This window comes from Tigriopus californicus, chromosome 3 (genome assembly GCF_007210705.1).
Source record: "Tigriopus californicus strain San Diego chromosome 3, Tcal_SD_v2.1, whole genome shotgun sequence".
NCBI classification, from domain to species: Eukaryota; Metazoa; Arthropoda; class Copepoda; order Harpacticoida; family Harpacticidae; genus Tigriopus; species Tigriopus californicus.
The window spans coordinates 7,654,418-7,677,349 of record NC_081442.1 but is presented as its reverse complement, the minus strand read 5'-3'; the positions used below and the strand labels follow the sequence as shown (position 1 = coordinate 7,677,349).

The following is a 22,932-nucleotide window of genomic DNA, read 5'->3' as shown; positions in this document are numbered from 1 at the left end:
AACGTATATTGGCTTAAAACATATGACGGAAATTATGAACTATTTTTTAGATCCTCATTCAAGAAGCCAAGAAATGTCTCCGTTTAATTAATGAACTGGTGGAAATTTACACCAAAACTTTGCCAGCCTTCATTTAAACATATGTATCTTGACTTTACTTGAATTTTTATTTCATTTTGTGTGGATCGGTAGTCCTCTCATAGTAAGACACTGGATGGACCAAAAATCTGGAATGACTCCAAATAGTAGGTTTCGTATTCTTTGTATTCGTCCAGCTATTTTCCAAAACTGGTTCCCCGTCATTTTATGCCGTGTCATCATTCCATTCTTCTCTTACCCATTGTTCCGTGAACACCTCCACTTGTAATCCCTTGAAACATAATCCAACTTTAAAACGTTATCGTGGAGAATACAATTAACAGATTTGGATCGGATGTGTCAATTTTCACTCTCAGACTTGCCGTCCTTCTTTGTAGTGGTTCTTACACAATTGCACAAAGGAATCTCGATATTCATGCTTCTTTGATAAACCTTCAAACATCCAAGTTCAAAGCACTTAATCTAATCCTACCAATTTCTTGGTAAGTAAGATTTTGGCAAAAATGCCATTGGCTTCCTGCTCCCTCCCGTCAAGTGGTTATTGATACCGATTATGCCCCTAAATCCAAAATCAAAGGCGCCTCCTGCCTTCTGGTTCCTCCTGTCTGGTAAATGGCTCCTTCCACAGTTTTGTGCGTCTTGGTTTGACCTCGAAGGTGCAATCCACCTTTTTGGGCCCGAGCAAGCATCCGCTCACAATTGGCTTTGACCACATCCAGATCAACGACAAATGCTGGGGTGGCCAAGTGGTCGATTGTGCGTCCAATCAGCAAGGATTGACCATTCTCAGCTTGGGGCCCACTCATTGTTCCACCACGAAGTTCTCTCGACTACTGGAGGGTGTTCAAACATTGGAATTGCCATTGTCGAACTCTCTATTGCTCTAAACCGGAAGCCATTTTGGGTCATTGCGTCCGTATCTTCAATGAGATCAGAGTTCCCAGCAATGGAGGCTATTTGTTTTCATATCCATGGCTCAATTTGGTTAATGGCTTGAGGAAGATATCAAGACTACTCAAAGATCAGCATCCGCAGCTTTGGGCCTCTGCTCAATTATGGGTCAATAGTACGGTATCTGTCATTTGGAAATGCGCAAAGTGTACGTATTTGCTTGTACTTTTGCCAAACTAATTTGTTTTGAATAACTATACGTGGAGTAGTTAAAAAAGTGTCAAGTCCGTCAATCAAAAACACGTCCAAGACTCGAAAGAATGTTCGAGATGTTGTGGATAACGTCAAAGGATTATGTAGAATGGATGAACAAAAGATGCAAATGCGATTGGAGCAGGGAAGGAATTTGAGTAGAAAGAGTTGTCAGTGAGTCCTTTTATTTAACAGGTTTTTAAGAGTGGGGGAAAAGAGCTCTGTCCCCAGGCACTTTTCACATCAAGCCTCTGTTCGATCCTAAGTTGACCACAACATTCATCGTTGACGGAATAGATTAGTGTAGGAGGGTAAAAGGTTTTTTTTATTTCCATAAAAGGAAGGAGAGGCGTAAGGCTACAACAAGGAATAAAGATAGATTTGCACTCTTCAAAAAATAACAAAAACGTCCTTATCTGCAAGACATGGATTTATGGGTTGCGTGTTTCCCGTTCGAAAGGAACTAGGCTTATCCACTGTATTCAAAGCTGAACGATCCAGTTTGAAGGTTGATGTTTTTGGCGGGATGGCCGATGAATTGGTTGGAATCGACACTGTTGAAACTCCGAGGCTGGAACGGGGCTCGAACTGGAGCAGCTTGAGGTACAGGGGTGGGACGGAGAATGGACGAAGTTCGGGCTCGAGGCTTGGCAACCGCCCCCACAGGTCGTCGACGAACCACGACGCGCTTATTGGGATTGGCACGAGGCGCAAAATTGGCGAATTGACGGGCATTGGCAGATTTGGGCTCTTCGGGCAGATCCTTCTCAACTAGTTGTTGTTCGTCTTCATAGGAGTAATCTGCTTCAATGTCTTGAGCCAAAGTGGGTGGGGCTACCACCAAGCCATCAGCCTTGGGCTCGAAGCCACGTTCAGGCGTGGCTCCGTACTCGACCTCCCTCAGTTGTCCGGTGGGGTCGTAGTAGCCGTATTTGCCTTGCACATCCCCCGAAGTGTATCGGGTTTCCAATTTGTAGGATCCATCTCCGCTCTCATAGCCGTAAGTGTAACTTCCATCGGGGTTTTGTCGATCGACCAACTTGAGAATTGGCACTGGGGTGGTGGATTCCGCTCGTTCATTGAGGGTAAAGTCCAAATTGAAGGGAGACCCAAAGTTATTGCTCCTGAATCCCTGCTGAGGTGCACAGAGACCCACTGAGGCAATCATGCAAGCCAAAAGGACCTGAATCAAGAGAAGGACAGAAAGAGATAGATGAAATTAGTACCTACATTTTCCTCCCTCGACTAGCAACTCACGTATTTGAAGGCCATCTTTACTCGTGAAGAGTCAGATTGTAACTGATCGTTTGACCCGCGATTGCTCGTGGAATGACGGCTATGTCGGCAACCCCCGTTCCCACCTACAACCATGAAGCACGCCTGGAATCACGCATCATCATACTGCAGAGCTGGTTAACGTAGATACAGTAGGTGGCAGGGCATTGCTGGCCAAAAGTCATGGTTTCAAACCCTCTTGACGGATGAGACAAATTCAATCGCGTTTTCCAACGAAGACGCTAAAAAATCGACCCTATGAAGATGAAAACTCCGAAATACAGCTTGTCGACAGGAAACATTTGTGGAACAATGCCTTTAAGAGCGACGATATAGAATAATAATGGATGTTTCGTACTATTCTATTTCGCCCTTGAAAGGTTACATTTACTCAATCCATGGATTCGCTGAGGTCTTCGATCTGGTGTACCAAAAAAGTAAGTGAAGCACGCCTGCTGTTACCACATAAATATTCAAATGTGTTCCTGGAAGGAATCAATTGCCACAATGGTCGCTAAACAAAGTGCCTCATATTGGACTTGATTTACAATTTAATGAGGACAGTGTGTACTGAATCGTCTTCTTAGGGCGGCAGGCATTACTGCACATGGATAGTAGGCCGTGTCGTCAAGAAATAACAAGCGAGACTGCCACTCCCCCCGGGGCAAGGATACCTTTACCACTTACTACTATACAGTTTGCAATGCTCCCAATAGGTTCAACTACAAACTGGAGCGACGACTACTCACTTCGCATCAACAGGTTTGTTTGATGGTAAAGAATCCGACGTGTGGCTCTACGTACTTGAAAGACGAAAGGCATTCCAAGTGCCTGCGTAGCTACCAAATGAAGTACACATACAATAATACTGTATACTGGATGCTCCCTCTTTCTCCAGGCGATTCACTACATGTGTGAGTTTTAGCAGACAGACTCTAACGACCAACAAAAGTCCTCCCGAGGCCTGAACTGGATAATCATAATAATGACGACGATGATGGTGATGATGATGCCCTTGTGGTGACTTGAGGCGAAAATCCCGGTGCGACTCAGATCGACTCGGACAGTAAAAGAATAATTCAAGATCAAGTGTAGGTTTGCTGAAAATTGAACACTCGTCCTGCATCGTGATGTAATTAGTAGATTCCCTGGATATCGTGCAACGCCAAGATTATCGATCTGGGCCTTTATGGACAAATGAATGGGAAAGAACACAAAGTCTGAGGAATCGTGGTTTTGCACAAAAGTGGTAGTTCTTGTCCCGACAACCACCCGAGGTTACATAATCCATCACCATAACTGTGTGCTACCAAAATAGTATTCAAAGTCCAGATTCCTGCGTATTTTATCGTTATTTTTTCCTGACCATAGCAAAGCTCACCCATGTCAAACCAGAATCCATATCAAGATCTTGGGACGATTGACTTCTTTGAGGAGGACTCACAAGGATTAAACGATTTGAATATTGAGACAACATGAGGGGGTTCAACTTCAATTTTCGGCAAGGTGCATTGATTGTACTAGGAAAAAAGACGCCCTACCAACTTAAACAATGAAGCACCTTCCTCCGTACTCGTACATACGTACTCGTACGTACGTATGTCGATTGTATCCACAAAACAATGACTTCATTGAAGTGCAATTTCAAGAACCCAGGCGAGTTCCCACCAAAATTGACACCAAATACTACCTAGCCATGAAATGTGGCCATTCCGCACGTTTCTCAACCGTTGATGATGTCTACGTAGATGGATCATTCACTCGCCCACTCAATTGATTGGTTTCGACTTGTATTTAAGGTTATCTAACATTTATGATGAAATTTAAAGAGGGAGTGGTCCAATGGATACGTTTGCATTTGATTGAACTTTGCGTCATTTATCCGACACTTATTCGAGCTCTGTGCATGCCATCATAGCGCATGAATAAATGATACTAATTGTACAGGAGATAAATTTGGAATGTCATTTGTATCGCTAGGGTCTGGATTTTAAATTGATTCCAGGGTGAACACACAATCAATTCAAGAGAGAACATGTCAACAAATGATATTATTCCAAATGGTTTATTACTTTGACACAAAATGGAAAAGAAAACAAAAGAATTTTATCAAAAAATACTCGTCATGATAATAAAACTAAGCTCTACTGAAAGAATAAGCACAGAAATGCAAGAATTTGGCAGATCCTAATGATGGACAAGAAACTAGTTGGTCAAACATGAGAGATTTCATTTCAAGCAAGATAATCGATCGATGCTTCGAAAATTATTTTAGCTTCAAAAGGCAATTTTGTGCAATCCGTTCCCAAGATGGAAGATGATTCCAATTGTTTCAAATCAGACGCAAATATTAACCAAAAAGCCTTTAGTTTTTAAATATATAACAAAGCCCATGAATCGGTGACAACAAAGTGTTTGGAAACGGCACCATTTCCTTCATTTTTATCGAATTCTACTTTTTTCAGAAATACGAGTTATTTCATTTTCAAATCCGAGCTTTATCAGTCAGTAATGGTTCAAGAGTAACATTTGATTCAACGGTCTACATACATTTGTGTGGTGGTTTTTACATGAGCTTATGCACAGACTACTTGAGACATGGACTCTGAACGGTTTTCGTTCCGTCTCACAATCTGCTTACTTTGAGTGATTCATCTATGAGTTCCTTTTCAAATAAAAAGAATACAAAGAATTGGTATTGGATAACCACCTTTCAAACACCTACTTGTTGAATGATTCGTTTCAAAGTTTTGTCAAATATGCAAATTACAAACATGTAAAATTTGCTTCAATTACCTCTCCTGAGACGCTTAAGCCAGATTTTAAATCTAAGTTTGGTAAATTTCATTTATTAGGGAATTTTGAGATAAAACTTTTAACTTAATTTGGATGGCTTCCGTTCAAAGTTCATATCTCAAGCTTTCTATGGTTTATGCTCAGCTGTCTTAAGTAACCTCTCGGATTCAAATAAGATCGGCTAATTATTGCCAATGTTGGATTGCGGTCGACGATGCAAAATGTGCTTGGCAAGTTCACAAATTGAGTCGTACATTTAATCCTGGTTTGACGACGAAGATTAAGAAATGTAAAACTCCTTTGAAAAGTCTTTCTCATTTCCCACTATCGTCGAATCGTAAAAAGTAACGCACATTTTCAATGATTTTAAGATCTGATCTAGGGGGACCAACTAAACCATGCCGAGTTTTAACTGGCCATGAATTGAAATTTCATGTTTTACCTTTGGGTTTCATTGGCTACCTCAACATGCATAATAGGATCAAAAGGTAACATTTGGCGTGATATACTTAATTGATTATCTTTTAATTCGTATTTATTGCCAACGCTTTTTTAAAAAGTGAGCCTTGTAATGTCGAAAAATGTCGAAAAAAAGGAAAAGTGAGAGAGTATGCATGCTTTTGAAATGCCCCCAGGTGTTGTTTTCAACGGATTGTGGTAATGACTTTGGCCATTAAACATGTTTACAAGTATCAGTTGACTATCAATTGGGAATTTTTGCTTGAATTCCAGATGATGTGACATTATAATGTTTGCGGGTCTATGATAATAATAATATAACCTTTGAAACAATTGAAAAGTCAAGGGAGTCAATCCATTACACAATATGTTAGAAAGAATAACAAACAGATAAATCAAAATAGGGTTGAAAAAATAGTTGATTCGTCACACAATAATATATCTAGCGACATTTTTGTTCTTCATGAAACATGTCCTTTTCTTCTTTTTTAACAGAATCAACACACATGAAAGACATTTGATTGCCGGTAACATCATAGTCTTAAATTAATAAGAAATTGACTGAGATTAAAGTGCCAGGATTTCAAGATCTAATAATAAACATGCACCTGGTACTTTCCACAGGCGACCCTGAGACTTTTTGGTCGTTCAGTTCACAAGTTGCAAGGCTTGCGGGGAAACTTAGTATTCTTTGTCGGGCAATCGGTAGTAGTTGATTAGTATTCAATCCATTCCCTTAATCAATTATCTTACGAAGCTTGTCAATCCTGGTCCATGACTACCGACTTCTCATTGCTTTTTGAAAGGCGTGAAAAATGAATCATGAAGCCTGCCTTCAAAACCAAAGAGCCAGGAAGAGAGGTTGGGTTAAACTGAGTTAGTAAAGATTCGATTTCGCTTTATAGAGATGAGTTCAAATCATTCTAGAATAGAAATTCAAATTCTTTTGACTAAAAGAGGCAAATCAAGTTTGATCATTGGGAAAAAGCAGGCGCAGTTGGGCCCAGGGCATTGTGGATTAAGCGATTTAGGTTACTTTTTCAAGCCTTGTTGCCCTTTATATCAAGCTTTTTTAAGTACTTTCACGGTCATTTTCATTTGGTTTTTTTATTTACAGCTCTAATCATGACTCCAATAATGACAGATTTGGCTACCATTGCAAAGGAGAAAGATCAAAATATTTCCAAATTTTTCCTAAGCCATAGCTTTTGCTAATCTACTGTTTTTGAGTTATTGATCTTGGGAGGCAAGTATGGGAGTTCAATTTAAACACGCACCTCGCTAAATCGGCCTCATTATATTAACAAACCGGGTAAGGTAACAAACATTCAAAGGCAGGTTTTTGACTCGATGGCGCTCAATATGAAAAAAGGCCGTGTAACTCTCTAAATATTTAACTAGCCAAAGGAAAGCACGTGTACCTGAATGTGGTTGTTTCAGGGCCTCAGATCCAATTTCAACCGCAGTCGACAGGCAGTTCTCGACCATTTGTATCCGACATTATATGAGACACACACCACGAGCGTCGTGACAATGAGCCATTCTAGCAGAACTAGTTGATAGAAAGGCACCTCCCGGATGAGTTCGTTCAAGATCCCCAATTTGAGTGTGTGTTGGATTGGTAGCCAGGATTGGGATCAGAACGAGATAGTATTACGAAAAGCTTGTGCCACCCACCAATCGCTCACATCCAATGCCAAAGGATCACTATTCACGTGTTGCGAGCGATACGGAGGAAATACCCTACGATGTAAGTACGATTTGAGTTAAACTGATCAGGATTGTTAAGCTATATTGACGAAATTTCACGACCTCCAAGTAGGAATTTCAAAGTGTAGCCTGAATCGATGGTAAATCATAAAGAAAGTGCAACTGATTTTTGTTTGATTTTAGGGCCATTAGAGTCTTCAAATTGAAATTTCAAAGTTCACATTGCTTCAGTAAAATATGTAGCAGATTTTTTAAAGCAAATTCAGTCGATCAATAAAGGACATGTGAGCTAAAATGTGCACCCAAAGAAAACAAACATTTGCTTGTCTACCCACCAATAGAGTGGAAGATTGTTAAATGAAGTGATCGCATAGTCAGACGTTCAGGCAAGCGCTGGTACCAGCAAACAAACTTGCCAACCAATGTCAGTGATGCAAATTTGGCATTTAAAAATGGTTTTAACGAAGCTGACCTTTCCTCATACAGCAACGTGAAAGAAGGGTCAGCTTCTAAAAAACGTGTTGGGGGGACGTTTAGGCAAGCTCTGGCAGGTTCCTTTGTTTGCTGGTACCAGTGGCAGTGATGCAAGTTTGAGGCTTCAAACACGTTTACGAGAAGCTGACCCTTCTTTCACGTTGCTGTATAAGGAAAGGTCAGCTTTGTTAAAACCAGTTTGAAACGCCAATTTTGCATCACTGGTATTGGCAGGCAAGTTTGTTTGCTGGTACCAGCGCTTGCCTAAACGTCCGAATACGTCCCCATAAATGTAATCTCATTTCATGTATGCAAATCAATGACCATGTGACGAGTGTAACTAGTTCAGAGAGACGTAGAACCATTTTGAGGGTGTATTCACAATTGCCATGCGTGGTAGAATAAGAACAAAGCATAAGAAGTCATCCGAGAATGGTACAAGAGTTATCAAGGAGTTATTTTGTAGAATACACAATGGTCTCTGAGACTGCTCCAAAAGGCCGCAAGCGAAGGGGATAGGTTTAAACATCGAAAGATGAGAGACCGTTAATTGGACGGTGACGACCGACAATATAACAACACTTTCAATTTAGAAATAATTCAAGGAAACACCCATACACGTACGTTTGAACGATTTTCAATGTTCAATAAGAACAAGTCAAAATAAAGTTTTTCTTTCAAAATGGTCCGTTTCATTGATTGAAGGGACATAATATTGAATAAGTGGTATGGTAGAAGTAGAAGTTCAATGTAGAGTGTTCAAATACAATTACTCTAAATGACACGTTAGGCAATTTCCAATTTTGACCAAAAAAATACAATAGCTTCATTACTCTGGTATACTTCGATTATCTGGATCTCTCCAGACCTATATAGCAATAGATTTCCTCCTTCACTTTTTGTCATAGGTTCATTCAGTTTTCGCTGAAATTGATGTTTCTTAGACGAAGAAATGTTGAATTTGAATCTCATTGGTAAGTATACTTTTGTTAGTACTGTCGTTTGCACAAATGTGTTGAACAAAGGTGAACAAATGAACGATATCATAGAAAGTAAAATTACATGCTAATGAGTAGAGACGAGAAGTATGACAAACTGACTGATAGGAATACAAGAACTTGTTAAATCACGTTTGAGCGACGACTGTTTTCTCCTTCTCAATTACCCTTGTAACGATTTGTCTTTCTTTCTAGTGGTGTACCCTTACATGCATCTATCCAACGAACCATTTCAGTTGAAAGACCGCTACAAGAACGCTCAAAATTTTGTTCAGTCTCTTCCCAAAAATGTGGGAGCAACCATGGACCAAGGTAAGGCCCAACAATATGGTGCTCTCAAACAGTACAGGACACTACGTGCTTTTAGTTTGGTGTAATTGAGGTTTAATCATTACTGATTCAAACCAAAACGCTGGCTTTGTAATGTAAAATTTCTAATGGATTTAAACGCAAAGTCGGCCAACCTGTTCTCTTTTCGTTCTGGAGTGACAGTTTTTATTCTAGCGCTAGCTTGTAAATAATTTGGCTGATTATACTGTATTATTCAACTTTTGAAGTTTCAGTTCTGCCTGACTCGAGATAACGAGATCAGTGAACAAAATTGGTTGATGAAAAGTAGTTTAACGCACTTGATATTATTTCCCTTACCAGGATCCGTCAATACTAATCAAAATCCTCAACCCTTAATGCATCAATATTTCACATGAATCCCTAATGACTTGACAGATTTTTTTCTGTAATTTGAAAATACTTTTATAAAATTTGCTGGCTTTCTAATTTGATTAGGTGAATATTTGGAGATTGAGCAGCATTCCGTGCGAACCAAGTTGTCGCTCTATAACGCACAATTTGTCATCTTCATGGGCTTCCAACACTCAAACACCGGTTTCGATGCCATTGGTAAGTTGTCCCACCTCGCAAGTTTCGAACCCTCGATACAAAAATTGTAGTGAGCGGTTCACAGACCATATAAACACATCTATGCTTGCTTGCTTGCTTCCTTCCTTCTTTGCATAATTCATGTGTCTTTACTCGAATAATTTGAGCTCATTTCACCCGCTTCACGGGAAAGGCTACTGCTCATTTTGCATGCATTTCTAATGGGTCTTTGCAAGATGGTGTGGATCGCTTTCAACAAGTTTGCACCCGACCGCGGACAACTGCAGGAATGGACTGACAACCGACGAGAAAATTTAGTATCTCCTGAACCATTCACAAAACCTTACTAGATTTGGGGCCAAACATGTTAAGTCAGGAGAGAATGCCAAAATTGTGACGACTGCATAAAATTCGAATTCATTAGTCTTTACAGTTCACAAATTAATGTTGTGAATGTAACTTGCACCTAGTTGCAAAGATCCAAATTTCATGATTCAATCATCTTTTTTGAAACTGGGCTCTGAGTAGTTAATGGCTTAATCGCTTTTTTATTAAACAGAATTCTCGTGGCGACGATGGAGCAAGATTGGTTTTCTCATCAACGAGCTAAAACAAGAGGGGATCCAAGTGGAAGGGGTGGCGTTCCACAAACAAACTGGGAAGATCAATAAGAAGAATTTCATGTACTGCATCTTTGTGGTGGTCAAACTGAGGAGCAAACTCTACAAGGTGGGGCGTTGATCCCCTCCGTTTTTGTTCGACACTTGATTATTATTGCAACTTACGTACAATGAATCTTACTATTCTATGCTCTGGTGATGTATATTTGAATTAGCGAACCAAAAAGGAGTCTGTAGTACATAGATACTGTACACACCCTGAATCAGGGATATCTAGTCTGGACCAATCATTTGGATCCATTTCATTCATAACCATTGTCCTTTTTTGTTCGCCAGACATTCGACCCAAACGAGATGAAACTAAAAAATAACACAGGCGTTACCCACCTATTCTGTTTCTTGTTCCTAGCTCAAGTGCTTAAACATCCTGCAAAGCCTTCGAGGCACCGTGGTTCCAGGATATGTGAGTATGTTCGAGAAATCGCCTGGCCTTATGTCGTCGGCGGTCACTCAAGGTCGTCCTACGGATTCGCTGAGTTTGGACTCGCTTTTAGACGGAGTGGATGCGGACTTCGAGCGGGTGGTACCCACAGCGACCGAGTATCGCCAAAAGCGGCACCCCCAAAAAACATGATATCGAGGTTGCAAAGGCGAATCGTAAAAATAAAAACACATTCAGAGTCGTATTTTTGGACACGTTTAAGTTCTTATTTTCTCTGTTTTGTCAATGATAGTAATAATGTGTGTTGTTGTGGTGGCTGCCATTGCCGCTTCCACCGCTATTGTGATTCATAGCTCATGTTGGTTTGGTTGTTGGCGGACAAGGGGGAGGGGAAGGAGAGGGAGGGGAGGAAGAAGCGTGTCTTCATTCAAGGCTATGAATATGAGCGAGCAGCGTCATACAGTTTAAAATTTCCTACACATTTCAATAGTTCAATTTTTTATCGAGTATTTGAGGGATAACATAGCAAAATTGCTAACGAAATAACATGGGTATAATAGTTATAATAGCAGCATTAATAATAATAGAGACAATAATAATAATGATTATAATAGCAATAATAAGAGTTGTTGTTGATGTTGTTGAAGATGCTGATGATGTTGCAGTAGTGGTAGCAGTAGAAGTAGTAGTAGAAGTAGTGGCAGCAGCAGTGTCAAAGGGGCGTAGATAGAGCATTTAGTTGATCTCTTGAAGATGTGCTGATGAATGAATGAATCGATGGCTTTGGGAACATTTTCGGGGAGAGGCGTCGAGGCGTCGAAAGTAGATACGGGTGTGTAAAACCGAGAAGAGCAGAAGGTCAGGGGAATTAGGTCAGAGAGAAAATGACGCAAAATTCTTTTTGAAGAAGAAATTCATTCGGTCGTCAATTTGTTCATTAAAAGTCATATTCTAATTTAAAAAATAACTACAGTGGAGAGCAGGAGCCAAAAGGAGAGTTAGGGAGAATGGAGGATGGGATAAGCTCCCACGGTTTAAGTAACACATGAGGGGTTTCTTCACACGCAAAATAAGATTCAATGCTCATGAGGGAAGAGCGTTTGATTGAACGAAAAGGCGACCCAAAAATGAGTGGACGAAAGATTGAGGAGACCATGATAAAAGGGAAGAAATCAGGTACATCGACGACGAACTTCATGGACGAACAAACTCGTTGTTTGGCCAAGGGAAGGCCAAGGGGAAGGCCCGTGGTGAGATAGAGATAGATGGGCCGTGGAAGTGAATGAAATTGGGGTCAGGGGCTTTAGAGCTTGATTTTGATTTTCGGGATTTTCGCACTGGAAGAGCGGGGGGCGTCAAGGGATTCCATTTCCACATTGCCATCTACCATGAGAGGGTCATCTTCAAAGTCAAAGGCTGAGAGGCCGCCGCCATTGCGCTTGTTCAAATCGTCGTGAGCGTCCAAGGGCGAATTCGGAGCCGGAGTGCCTTCTTTCGAGCCGTCTTTACTGAATTTGATCACAAGTCTGGGCGTTTTTGTGCCCGTGGGTCCACCACCACCTAAGCCAGGTTCATCCTTCTTCTTGCGTTTTCGACCTCGTTTAGCTGCCTCCTTTTTCCCTTTCGAAGGCTCATCGGCATCGAAGGAAGCCATGATCTGCTCAGCATATTTCATGTTGGCCGCCTTCAGGTCACCAGAGTCCTCATCATGGGGTGGACTTTCGGCTAGACATTTTTTCGGAGGCTTACCTCGCGTTTTCCTGGCCTTCTCTTTGCCATCCTCGTTCTGTGCCTTACCAGTTTCGACCTTCACAGACTTGGGCTTGTAATCATCATCCGTGTGTTGTTTACTCCCTCGACCTCGCTTCTTCTTGCCACCCTTATCACCTTTGCCTTTGTCGTTGTCGCGATCGTTACTTTTGTTGGAGGACTCGAGGCCCTTATCGCGCTTGCGCTTTCGTTCCAGATTGGCCTCCAACTGCGGCTGGTAATCGGCTCGGGTCGGGACACTCGTGACTGAGGCCACGGCTTTGGGCATTTTAATGATGTTTCTGACTGCAGGCTGATGCTCTTCCTGCACAGCCGGGGGTTGCGGCACAGGCCCGTTGGGAATCTCCGGATAGATCTCCTTACCATAGTAGTGATTCAGTAATACTTTCTTTCGCATCATCGGCTTGGGGTTGTACGAAGAGGCACTCGAGAAGTTACTTTGGGCATTGGTATCGCCCGCTGATGCAATCGGAATGCTCACCGGATCTGGGGTGTTGGCCACCCGTTCGGCTCCACTTTGAACCTTGAACTTCATCTTGAGATGTTGACTTCGATGGTCATTGCTACTACTACTACTATTATCTTCATGTTTCTTATATCCTGCTGCGTTCAGTGCCTTCTTTTTCGGCCCATGTACAACTCGCGGAACATCATCACTGGTGGTCGAAGACCTGGAGGCAGCCATTTGACTGTCAAGTTCTTTCTTCAGCAGATCGAGTTCCGAAAGCTGTTCATTAACAATGGATGGTTGTTTCGTCACCACGCTAGAAGTGGAAGTTGAGGTGCCAAACCCGACAGTGACCGAAGTGGTCAAGCTTTCACTAGGTTTCTTGGACTCTGAAGAGGTAGACATGTCCAAAGGTACAGGTGGGCCAAATATTGTGTCAAGATCTGATGCTGGAACACCATCTCGCAATTTCTTATCTCCGTTGCCAAGGTCAGCAGATGAGGACTTACTGGCCCCCAACAGTCGGTCAGCCAAAGAATCGATCCTCGAACCTTTCTTCGGCGAGGTCGTCACAACAGAAACGGGAGGTACGTTGTTCTTGGTACTTGATGAAAGAGTTGGTTTCACTTCCTTGGATTTCACTACTACATTTGATTCGATCTTTTCGTTGTGCTTTTTGAGGTCTGGATCAGTTTTGAGGGAGTCTTCGCCATCGAAGTTGGTTCGATCAGAGAAAGAATTGGTATCACTTTTCACCGTCACATTGGACTGTGACTTGATTGGAGGTGCAGACGCTTCGAGTTCAGCCGCCATAGCAGCCAAGGTATCTTGTCCCGAATCATCGGCACTTGGTTTGGTCTTGACCGACGGCTTAGGCTCATCTTTCAGATGGTCTGAGTTGTAACTGACCACCGTGCTGGGCTCGGGTTTGGGCCCTAATTTGATCTTGAGCTTAGGGACTTTGGCAACGAGCTTTTCGGCTTGTGACTTCTTTTTGGATGACTTGGACGATTTGGAAGGTTTAGGCGATCCCTTGGGCGATTCCCTTTTGATGAGAAGTGCTCCAATTTTCAGCTTGGGCAGTTTTGGGTGAGGCAGAGGCGCAGGCTCTTCTTCAGCAAACTCGTCGTCAGTGGGCTCATGATCGGGTATGTCATCACTGGCAGTGGGCGAAGGCTGTAGCTCCGTAGTTTTCCTTGGCCGTCCACGCCCTCGTCCTCGACCGCGTCCCCTCTCCCGAGCTACCGGTACCTTGGTTTCTCGAGCACTTTTCTTACTCGTCTTTGAACTTGGAATGATGTTATCAAATTCACTGAAGCCGTATTCATTGACACCAGACGAATGATCGTCAATCTTCTGGGCATCCAAAATGGCGTTCTGTCTCTTAGTTTGTTCTCGAAGAGCCTGAAGGCTGAGATCGGGCTCTTTTCTGTCTCCAAAATCATCCTCAAACTCATTCTCAAAGTCGTAGTCCGTTCCAGCCACAGTCTTGTGTACCTTCTCTAACGCTTCAGAGTCAATGCTGACAGTCTTCATTTTCGTTCGTCCACGGCCTTTGCCTCGACTGCTGGCCGAACCTCGAGGTCGACCTCGACCTCGAGATCGCCTAGCCCCCGAAGCGACTCCAGCTGTTGATGGTGTTTGGGCTTTGCCTCGGGACTTGGCGCACGGTCGATAGTCATCGTCTTCTCCTTCAAAGTCGTCATAGTCGACTCCTCCTTTGGTGTCATCGTAATCGTAATCTGACATGGACTGCTGAGACTCACGGGTCTCCGAGTAAGCTGGCGTGGTTGGGGTAAAGCTGTTCAGTCCCTGTGAAGGTGCACCTGTGCTATTTGAAAACTTTGAAATATCTAATAATCTCGTCCTAAGGGGCGGCTCTTTTTGACTCGGGGATGACTCTACTCGCTTCACCAGGCTTTCAAACGATCGATCTCGATCACTAGACGATCTTCGAATCAACTCGGGTGCTTTTTCACCCGAAACGGATGCACTACTCATTCGATTATGATCCGGTGTTTTCTGGGGTGGACTTGAGATCTCACTGTCACGTTCACTGTCGGGCTTCCATACGGGCAGCTTTGACACAGCAGCCACAGAGTCCAAAAGATCTTTCGATATGCAGAAGGCCTCTTGGTTTTCCAAGGATTTGCCATCCTTTTTGGAACCAGGGTAGCCAGGTAAAGAGTCCACGGGGGTAGCGGATGGTACATCCATTGGACCAGCTCTACTGTTGACATGCTTCTGAGATCTACTTGGGGGTGGAGAGTCTTTCTTTCTCTGGACTTGTTGTTGATGATTATGTTGCTGTTGTTGCGCTGCTGTTGTTGTTGGGGTTGTTGTTGTTGTTGCTGCTACTACTACTTGAGGAGTGGGTTGAGATTCATTATTATGCCGTGACTGGGAGGAGGTGGGCAACGCACTTGCTGTGACAGACGAGGAAGAAGAGGAAGATGTTGAGGAGGCGGAAGCGGTTGCTCCTTGGGCAGAAGGGGCGTGATGAGACGACGTGGAATTTGTTTGTACTTTGTTACCATATTGACCCGGATGCAACCCAGACGAAGAGGAATCACTTGGAAAGAAGTGCTGTTGGGAATGATGAGAGAGCATTGACTGGTGGTGGGCATTTTGAGCAGATGGATGTTGTGGTTGTGGTTGATGTTGTTGCTGAAGGCCCTGATGGTGATGGGGTTGAGGGTGTGAGGTTGATGACTTGGAAATGGATGGGCTCGAACTATGGTGGCCTAATTTCACCGTTGCCTGCGAGAGCTGAAGGTTATGGTGTTGCTGGTGCTGCGAGGACTGTTGTTGCAATTGTTGCGGATTCATAGCCATCATTTTGGACATGGGGTCTTGTCCCAACCAGGCCGAAGAAGATTGAGAGCTCCAACCTTGTTGTTGAATGATCTGCTCAATGACTTGCATTTCAGCTGAGCCTCCGTACATCTGCATTTGCTGCATGTGTTGCTGCATATACTGAAAGTACTGAGGGTTGTGATACGATTGCTGAAGTTGTGACAGAAGGTCAAAATTGTCAATGCCTTTCCCATAGATCTCCTTCATTTGCTCTATGACAGCGTATTGGCTCTGAGAGTTTTGAGAATAAGCGTTGGTGGTACTCATTTTCCTCTGCATATCCAACATGTAACTGTACAATGCCTCCTTTTGAGCACTTTGCGTCATCTCGTTGAGCCAGTTGTTGGCGTCAGCACCCGGAGAGCGAGGATCTGGTTGTCCGTGCAGTTGATGGGGATGTCCTTGTATTGCACCCTCGGGTCCAAATTGCTTCCAATGTCTTTGATCACTAGACGTATGAGCGTTTGCCAAGGATGTTGACCCTGACCTCTGGTGAGAAGGCAAGGTTCCTAAAGGAGTTGAACCAACGGGTCGCTTCTCCTGATTGTTCAGGTGTTTATGAACTTGAGGACTAGCTGTTTTGTCGTTATGAAGATCATTAGGTGACTGAAGCTGCTGGTTGAACTGGTCCGAGGCTTGCTGTTGGTTTTGTTGTGCAGCTTTCTCATCACTATCAAAACCACTGTCATCAGTCTGCTTCTGGCGATTGTTTAGGGTCACAGGTGTAGGATCAGTTTCACTGAGGCTTTTGGCCGAGGCACACTCTTGCTCTGTTGACTGGAAAGCAGGGTCGTCAGGGTGTTCGGGAGGCACTCGGTTCTCTCGGATGATTTCGTTCTGAGAGGAAGATTGTCCCGAATCCTTGTCCGAATCTTTCGACTCGATACTTGATTTCCGGGGAGGCTCAACGATATCTGACACGTCTGGTACGCGAGAGCTGTTACTGCGACTATTACTATTATTATTACTACTATTACTTTCTTTGAGGTGTGGGGGCAATCCTGTTGAAGGCAAGGATGGACTCTTAGTGATGTCGTAACCGTCATCATCAACATCATCCATCACATCTGGCGATCCCGGAGATGGTATGCCTCTGGAGTACGGCGAAGGCGCCGTGGCGAAATCGTCAGCATATTTTCCTTTAGCTGCCGACCCGTTACGCCCACTAGCTTGGAAGAGGAGTCCGGCTCCCGGTGTCGGAGGGGGTCGGTCCATTTCGCTTTCTTTGAGGTCACCTCGGAGTGAGGTGGAGTGACTGTCACTGGGGAAGGGTGACCGGGGAGGGCTGAAGGTGGACGAGGCTGCCGAGACAGGCCTCTTTTTCGGGTCATCATGGGCGAATTCTGGGATTTGCTCTGGAGTGGCAGGAACACGCCCACCCCCGGACGAGTTGGGGGTTCGGTTTCCAACCGACACCGCTTTGGGCGTAAGGGCACGACTTTCTGGGAGATTGACTGTGTCGGTATTATCGGTGGCGGGTTGCACCATGGTGGGGCTATGCTTATCTCCTGCTCGGGATGGAGATAGGAGGTGATCACCATTCCCCCGTTGTTTCGTAGTTGGAGATTTGAATTCTTCTGACGGGCGAACTCGAGAAGATTTTTCTTCGTCCTCAGAACTGGAAGAACTGCTACTGCTCCCTGAAGAGCTACCGGAACTGCTACTCCGACTGGAGGAGTCTTTGGTGGCAACCGAGGTGGTAAGTGGAGGTGGGGGTGATAATGTGGGCTGCTGGTTAGGCTGCTCGGTGAGGGGGGTGTTGGTGGATGCCTTGCCGACCTCAGGCGTGGCTTCAGAGGACTGCTCTTTGGAGTCAGAGTCTTTCTTAAGCTTCTTGGTGGCAAATCCGCACTGCTCAAAGATGTCGTCCAATTGAGACTCCCTCTGGCTGAGGAAAGCTTCTGCTCGCGACGAGAGTGCCTTCTCTTTCTTGGGAGCTCGACTGGTGGCTTTTGGACCACTGGATTTTCGGGGGCTTTTAGGTGCTGAAGAGGGTCCCCGCCCACGTGACACCTTTCCACGTGGGCTGCGAACCGGAAAGGGCTCCTCGAGATCAGAATCGGAGTCCGAGAGCCTCAAGCGCTCAGACATTGGGGGTAAGAAGTCTTTCTTCCGGGGACGACCCGGACTCTTCTTGTTGGGGAACTTGCCTGGCTCGGGCACTTCGAAGATGGCATCCTCTCGGTTTAACGTCTTTTGGTCAGATTCTTTTAAATAGGCACTGGCCTTTTTGGCTGCTTTTCTCTGGGGAACATACCCGTACAAGTCAACTTCGGCCGGGTCAAATATGCTGAAGCTTTTCTTCTTCCCGTCGGTTCCTTCATCGTCGTCGTCGTCATCATCTTCATCATCGTCATTGGGACGCTCTTCCTTTTCACTGACGTCACTATCATCCATTGAGGATGCAGCCGTCTTGGAAGAGGAGCGTTTCTTTGTACGGCTTGATTTTAAATTCCCTGTAGGAATCGCAGATGTCTCAGAATTGGACGTCGATATCTCGATTTTGTCATCAGCTCCAGGAACCTCTCCTTCAGTCAATGGTGCACTTCCCGCAGGTCGATCTTGTTTCAGTTTGGCAGCAGCTTTACGAGCGGCAGCTCGTTCGGGAACAATCAGGACGTTCATGACATCGTCAATCTCTTGTTGGGAAGTTCGACCTACATCGTCGAGACTGTCGTCAGATGCCGAAAGACCCGACTCGATCATCCGATTATCACTACTACTTTTCACAAGCGGCTTCTTCTTGGCCAATTTTGCACTACCTATTGAGGACTTCTTGGGCAAGTCCGATACCTTACTATTATTCGGTTTCCTTCCCCGAGCAACACCTTCCACTGAAAAGTCCTTCATGGCACCCTTGGTTCTGAACACGGGTGGATTAGGCCTGGACTTGGAGTCCGTGTCTGACTCGCTTTCGGAAAAGATGGACTTGCTGCTCTTTTTGTTCTCTTTGGCGGATGATTTCTTGGAATTCTGTTTGGTAGAGGAAGAAGCGGTTGTAGACGAAGTAGTGGACCTTCCAGCCTTTTTCAGTTTGTCATGGTCGGTTTCACTCATAGAGGAATCCGAGCTGCGGACACGAGAGGAGGATTTCTTTCGTATCGACGAATTGCTCATGGTCGTGGAGGTCTTCTTGGTGATCTTTGACGTGGTCGACGAACCTCGTTTCGCCGAGGAAGAAGTAACAGAAGAATTAGTAGTTGTCAGTCTGTGGTTGGATTTACTGTACTTTTCTTTACTCTTCCTTTTCTTGAGATTGCTACTACTAGGATGCAAAACATCGTCGGTCTCACTGGCACTCATGTCGGAGAACATTCTCTTGTAGGAGAGAGATTCTCCGCTTTCAGCGCCTGTAACCCCACTTGCACCTTTCCGATAGGGATTGTCCCTCCGGATCTGAGCACTGTTCTCCGCAATCTCGCCACTGATTCGGGAAATTATCACTTCAAAGTCATTTTCTGTATGAGTCTCTGCCTCAGGTTGGGAAAACACTCGGTCGTAGACATTAGGACCATGGTTAGCCTCGAGCACGGCCGACATCTCGATCAAAGACATGTGGCTGGCACAATTCTCATCCGCGAGCAAGGCAAGTTGTTTGGCAAGGATCTGCTCTCGGAGCTTCACGAAGGATCGTTGAAGCTTTTCACGCCGACTCACCATGTAACAAAGGTTTCGAACTCGCTCCAGATCTTGACGCAAAGCCACGAATTTCTTCATTTTTTCACGCTCTGTTTCCTGATTGGTAGAGAGCAGGTCTCGACCTTCTGATCGAACAACAAGGAGAGCTTTGTTGCCATTGGCCTTGCGTTTGAGCAACCAATATCGATAAATGAAATCCACAATATCAGAGTCCAAGTCAAGATTTCGGACAGCCACTTTGAGGTCAACTTGCTTATAAAACTCGGCCTCGATTTTGAAGATCCTGCAACAAATAAAAGAAGTGGGGGATAATTTCAACCATTAGTTTAAGATCAGAACATGTCAAGACCCTTGTAATGTTACTTCATCTTCAACTTACTTTTCGCGTCGAAGAGCTGATCGTTCTTCGGCAGTCAAGTGTTTCTTTTTACCCTTTTCGTCATCGTCCGAGTCTTCAGAATCTCTTCGTTTTTGGTTTAGGCTGTGCTTTTGGCAATAAGACTGGAAGAAGGAAAAACGGACCCAAACAAATTAATACAACTTCGATTTGTCCCTGTCTATATGTACAATTACCCTGAGTTTAACGCCATCCTCAGCATTCTCATCCTCAATGATGGCTCTCATTTCAAGACCCCGTTTAAATGCGCAGGTAACATGGTAGGCAATTTTGCATGTCTTGACCGAGCATTGAATACAAGAGCCAACTTTTTCCTTACACAGGACACAAATCAGATTCCACCGGCTGGCCTGAAACATAGACCGGAAATGTTTAAAATTTCGATCAAACTTAGTCAATGGCTGAGCTGGCTAGGTCAGCAGCAACCCGTCTGGACTTACCGGAATACTAGAGATCTTGGTGATGGGTTCCATTTTCTCGACACACCCAATGCTGACTTCCGGAATCCATAGGGCACAGCTGACATGAGCCCATTTTTGACCGGTTTTGGTGGCTTTCATGGCTCCACCCCGATTTGGACAAAGCTCACATTTGGGCTTGATCCCGAGCGAGCAAGTTCTGCAGTGCCATTGACCGGAGGGAATGCTGGTAATACCGTAACACGCTTGATGAACGCAGATATTACACTGATCACAGAACACCATTTCGTTTGCATCCTCAGAATCGGGCTAAAGAAAAAAAGCCAGAGCGTGAAAGGTCATAGCCCACAGTCAGGTGGGTGGCACCAATTGCCTTGAGACTAGGATTCCGTCACTTACCGATCGACAAACATCACAGATTACGCTATCATCCTGCTCATCGGCTTCCTCGTTGCTCTTCAAGGTGGAATGGATCTTGTCAAAGCACTGCCTTTCAAGCTCCTCCATGGTTTTCTCCATTTCAAGCTCGTTGATGGTGGTGGAACCCATCAAGGCGCGTTCGCCGTTGAAGGCGGACATCCAACGTTGATCCATGTCATCGAGGTCGTAGCTGCACACTTGTTCCGCGCGCAGAGCCATAGGTGTAATTTGATGCGTTTCGGGCGTGTACACGCCACTTCGGTTCATACAGAGTAATTTGCGCGGGCTAGAAATGCAAATGGGATCCGTGAGCGACGACTGAAAAGACGGGAAAAAGATAGGCGGGGCAATGTTCTCCTTACAATTGGAACCGATTGGCTGAATGGGGTGGATGGTCGATGGTGGAAACGCGGGGTTCGGGCAAGTTCTCGGGCTTGACCGGCACCTGGACGCCTTTTTCCCATTCCTGTTTCCAAGTGTCCGTGACGATCCAGTAGTCGTCCGAGGTCAGGGGCTCATTATCGGGGAGCTTCATGGCGCTGATCAGGTCTTTACGGAAAAGGGTCTCGGCCACTGGGCTGTAGGGGCGGAGGGGTCCATTGGTCTGGGCTCCTCCGCTCCCGCCCTCTTTGGCCCCATCCAGACTGAGATGGCTGGCGCTCCGATGGATGCCGTGCTTCCAGGCGGGGGCGAAAGCCCGGGCCAATGCGGGCAACGACTCATCCAATGACGAGGGCTCCAAGGCCAGGCCAAGCGGGCGAAGAGTCCAACGTAGCCTACGAGGCCGCACCTGAAAGGCCAAAACACTCACACCATTAGCTAGCAATTCACGCCAACCACGGCTATTACAACGGGCAGGCACAATGGCACAATGGAGAGAACTGCGGCCCAGATTCGGGCAGTCACCGCGCCCATTCCAACAGGCTTGGACACTGTGTCGGACACGGTCTCACTCACTGGCTACTGGCTCCTTCGTCCTCGGCTAGAGGGGCTGGGCTGGAGGCCGCACCTCCGGATCACTCAACACGCTGACTCGGCGGCATGGTTACCCATCCATGTCATCCTTGCTCCTTGATGGCATCCTTCCAGAGTGACACAAACACTCTACGCACCTCACCCTCGACGATCGATGGGAGGGGTGCCACCCACTTACCATGGGCCTGGCCAAGCGGGGCGGAGGCCAATCCCGAGCGGAAATGAGCCACGATCAGCCGCGTTCCCGGGATGTGGAACGACGAGCCAGGCTCAAGGCGAATGGGGGCGGGCCAGGGGTGGTACTCACAACCGAATCGCGGGCCCCCCACGCGCACTAGGAACCGGGACGGAGGTGGTGCGGGTTCCACCTTGGGCAAAATGGGGCCAAGGTCCGAGAGGAGACTTGTTGGTAAGTTTCATTCGCGTTTTTTCTCCTTTTTGGACTTCTTCTTTTTCTTTTTTCTCTCTCTCTCTCTTTTTCTGTCTGTTCTCGGGCGCTGCTGAAGATGTTGAAGGTGCTGGAGGGGTGCTCCTAGTAGCCCATGACTGCTACTCTGGCTTCAGCCTTCAGGACTGGTGCCCCACTCTCGCTCGGCCTGCTTCTGGACTGGCCTGGCTAATCGCCCCGCTCAGCCCATTCGGCTATTGACTGTGTTGGTGCTCGGGCAGCTTGGGCTGGATGAGTAGGCTTGAAAACACTTTCTTGACAGAACATTCACAGCCGTAAGGCGCCGACGCCGAGACCTCAAGCAGTTCGGGCTGTGTTCGGGCTCAGCCGACTTTCAGATCAGGGAGCCTGATCGAGCCAGCCCAGGTGACAGCCCAGACTGATGGATCTCAGGGTGACCTCATGGGTATCCGGATCCGATCGGAGGGCTCTGAGCCACGATACGACGCGATGATTCGTTGATGTCAGCTCGTTCCACATGTACTAAGATTGAAATCTTTCCATCTCAGTGAGTGGTTTCCAAATACCCGGCTAAGGTTTCCCTACAATGTTTTTCCATCCACTCGACATGGTATTGATTACGCACCCGAAAAGAATCTGCCCCCCTTTCTTCCAAAATGACACAATTTGTCGCCCATTGCCCGATTTTCGACCATACTTTGGGT

The 22,932-nt window shown here is 45.3% G+C and overlaps 4 protein-coding genes across 5 annotated transcripts in view; 1 reads left to right on the top strand and 3 right to left on the bottom strand.

Moving 5' to 3' along the window:
• LOC131877526 (D-serine dehydratase-like) overlaps nucleotides 1-956 on the bottom strand; it is a 5,181-nt gene extending 4,225 nt beyond the window's left edge. The window contains exon 1 of the mRNA XM_059223218.1: nucleotides 688-956. Coding sequence (XP_059079201.1) covers nucleotides 688-905 — 218 coding nt within the window. The 5' untranslated portion in view covers nucleotides 906-956. The remainder of the gene's footprint in view (nucleotides 1-687) is intronic.
• Nucleotides 957-1,546: 590 nt separating this feature from the next.
• Nucleotides 1,547-2,655, bottom strand: LOC131877535 (uncharacterized). The gene is made up of 2 exons (XM_059223228.1): nucleotides 2,500-2,655; nucleotides 1,547-2,425 (listed from the first exon to the last, which is right to left on the bottom strand). The coding sequence occupies exons 1-2, from the start codon at nucleotides 2,611-2,613 to the stop codon at nucleotides 1,712-1,714; spliced, it is 828 nt and encodes a 275-aa protein (XP_059079211.1). The 5' UTR covers nucleotides 2,614-2,655; the 3' UTR covers nucleotides 1,547-1,711.
• A 4,578-nt stretch (nucleotides 2,656-7,233) lies between these two features.
• Nucleotides 7,234-11,139, top strand: LOC131877429 (uncharacterized). Of its 2 annotated transcripts, none has more exons than XM_059223090.1 (5): nucleotides 7,234-7,522; nucleotides 9,150-9,267; nucleotides 9,820-9,854; nucleotides 10,393-10,562; nucleotides 10,863-11,139. In XM_059223090.1, exons 1-5 carry the CDS (start codon nucleotides 7,351-7,353, stop codon nucleotides 11,085-11,087), a joined length of 720 nt encoding a protein of 239 aa, XP_059079073.1. In that variant the 5' UTR covers nucleotides 7,234-7,350; the 3' UTR covers nucleotides 11,088-11,139. The 2 variants fall into 2 exon arrangements, with proteins under 2 accessions (XP_059079073.1, XP_059079071.1); XM_059223088.1 differs by having other exon boundaries at nucleotides 7,237-7,522; nucleotides 9,150-9,266; nucleotides 9,741-9,854.
• Nucleotides 11,138-22,420, bottom strand: LOC131877428 (PHD finger protein rhinoceros-like). The gene is made up of 7 exons (XM_059223087.1): nucleotides 21,998-22,420; nucleotides 21,207-21,634; nucleotides 20,824-21,130; nucleotides 20,446-20,733; nucleotides 20,182-20,355; nucleotides 19,988-20,109; nucleotides 11,138-19,891 (listed from the first exon to the last, which is right to left on the bottom strand). The coding sequence occupies exons 1-7, from the start codon at nucleotides 21,998-22,000 to the stop codon at nucleotides 12,199-12,201; spliced, it is 9,015 nt and encodes a 3,004-aa protein (XP_059079070.1). The 5' UTR covers nucleotides 22,001-22,420; the 3' UTR covers nucleotides 11,138-12,198.
• Between the last annotated feature and the right edge of the window lie 512 nt (nucleotides 22,421-22,932).

What these genes read in the sequence shown, in the direction of transcription:
- LOC131877429 (XM_059223088.1), top strand. Translation starts at nt 7,351, where the DNA reads ATGAGTTCGTTCAAGATCCCCAATTTGAGTGTGTGTTGGATTGGTAGC. An exon ending in GGGAGCAACCATGGACCAAG is followed by an intron (nt 9,267 to 9,740) that starts GTAAGGCCCAAC and finishes TAATTTGATTAG; the next exon opens with GTGAATATTTGGAGATTGAG. An exon ending in TGAGGAGCAAACTCTACAAG is followed by an intron (nt 10,563 to 10,862) that starts GTGGGGCGTTGA and finishes TCTTGTTCCTAG; the next exon opens with CTCAAGTGCTTAAACATCCT.
- LOC131877428 (XM_059223087.1), bottom strand. An exon ending in TCTGTGATGTTTGTCGATCG is followed by an intron (nt 20,734 to 20,823) that starts GTAAGTGACGGA and finishes TTTTTTCTTTAG; the next exon opens with CCCGATTCTGAGGATGCAAA. An exon ending in AGGATGGCGTTAAACTCAGG is followed by an intron (nt 20,110 to 20,181) that starts GTAATTGTACAT and finishes TCCTTCTTCCAG; the next exon opens with TCTTATTGCCAAAAGCACAG.
- LOC131877535 (XM_059223228.1), bottom strand. Translation starts at nt 2,613, where the DNA reads ATGGTTGTAGGTGGGAACGGGGGTTGCCGACATAGCCGTCATTCCACG. An exon ending in TAAAGATGGCCTTCAAATAC is followed by an intron (nt 2,426 to 2,499) that starts GTGAGTTGCTAG and finishes CTCTTGATTCAG; the next exon opens with GTCCTTTTGGCTTGCATGAT.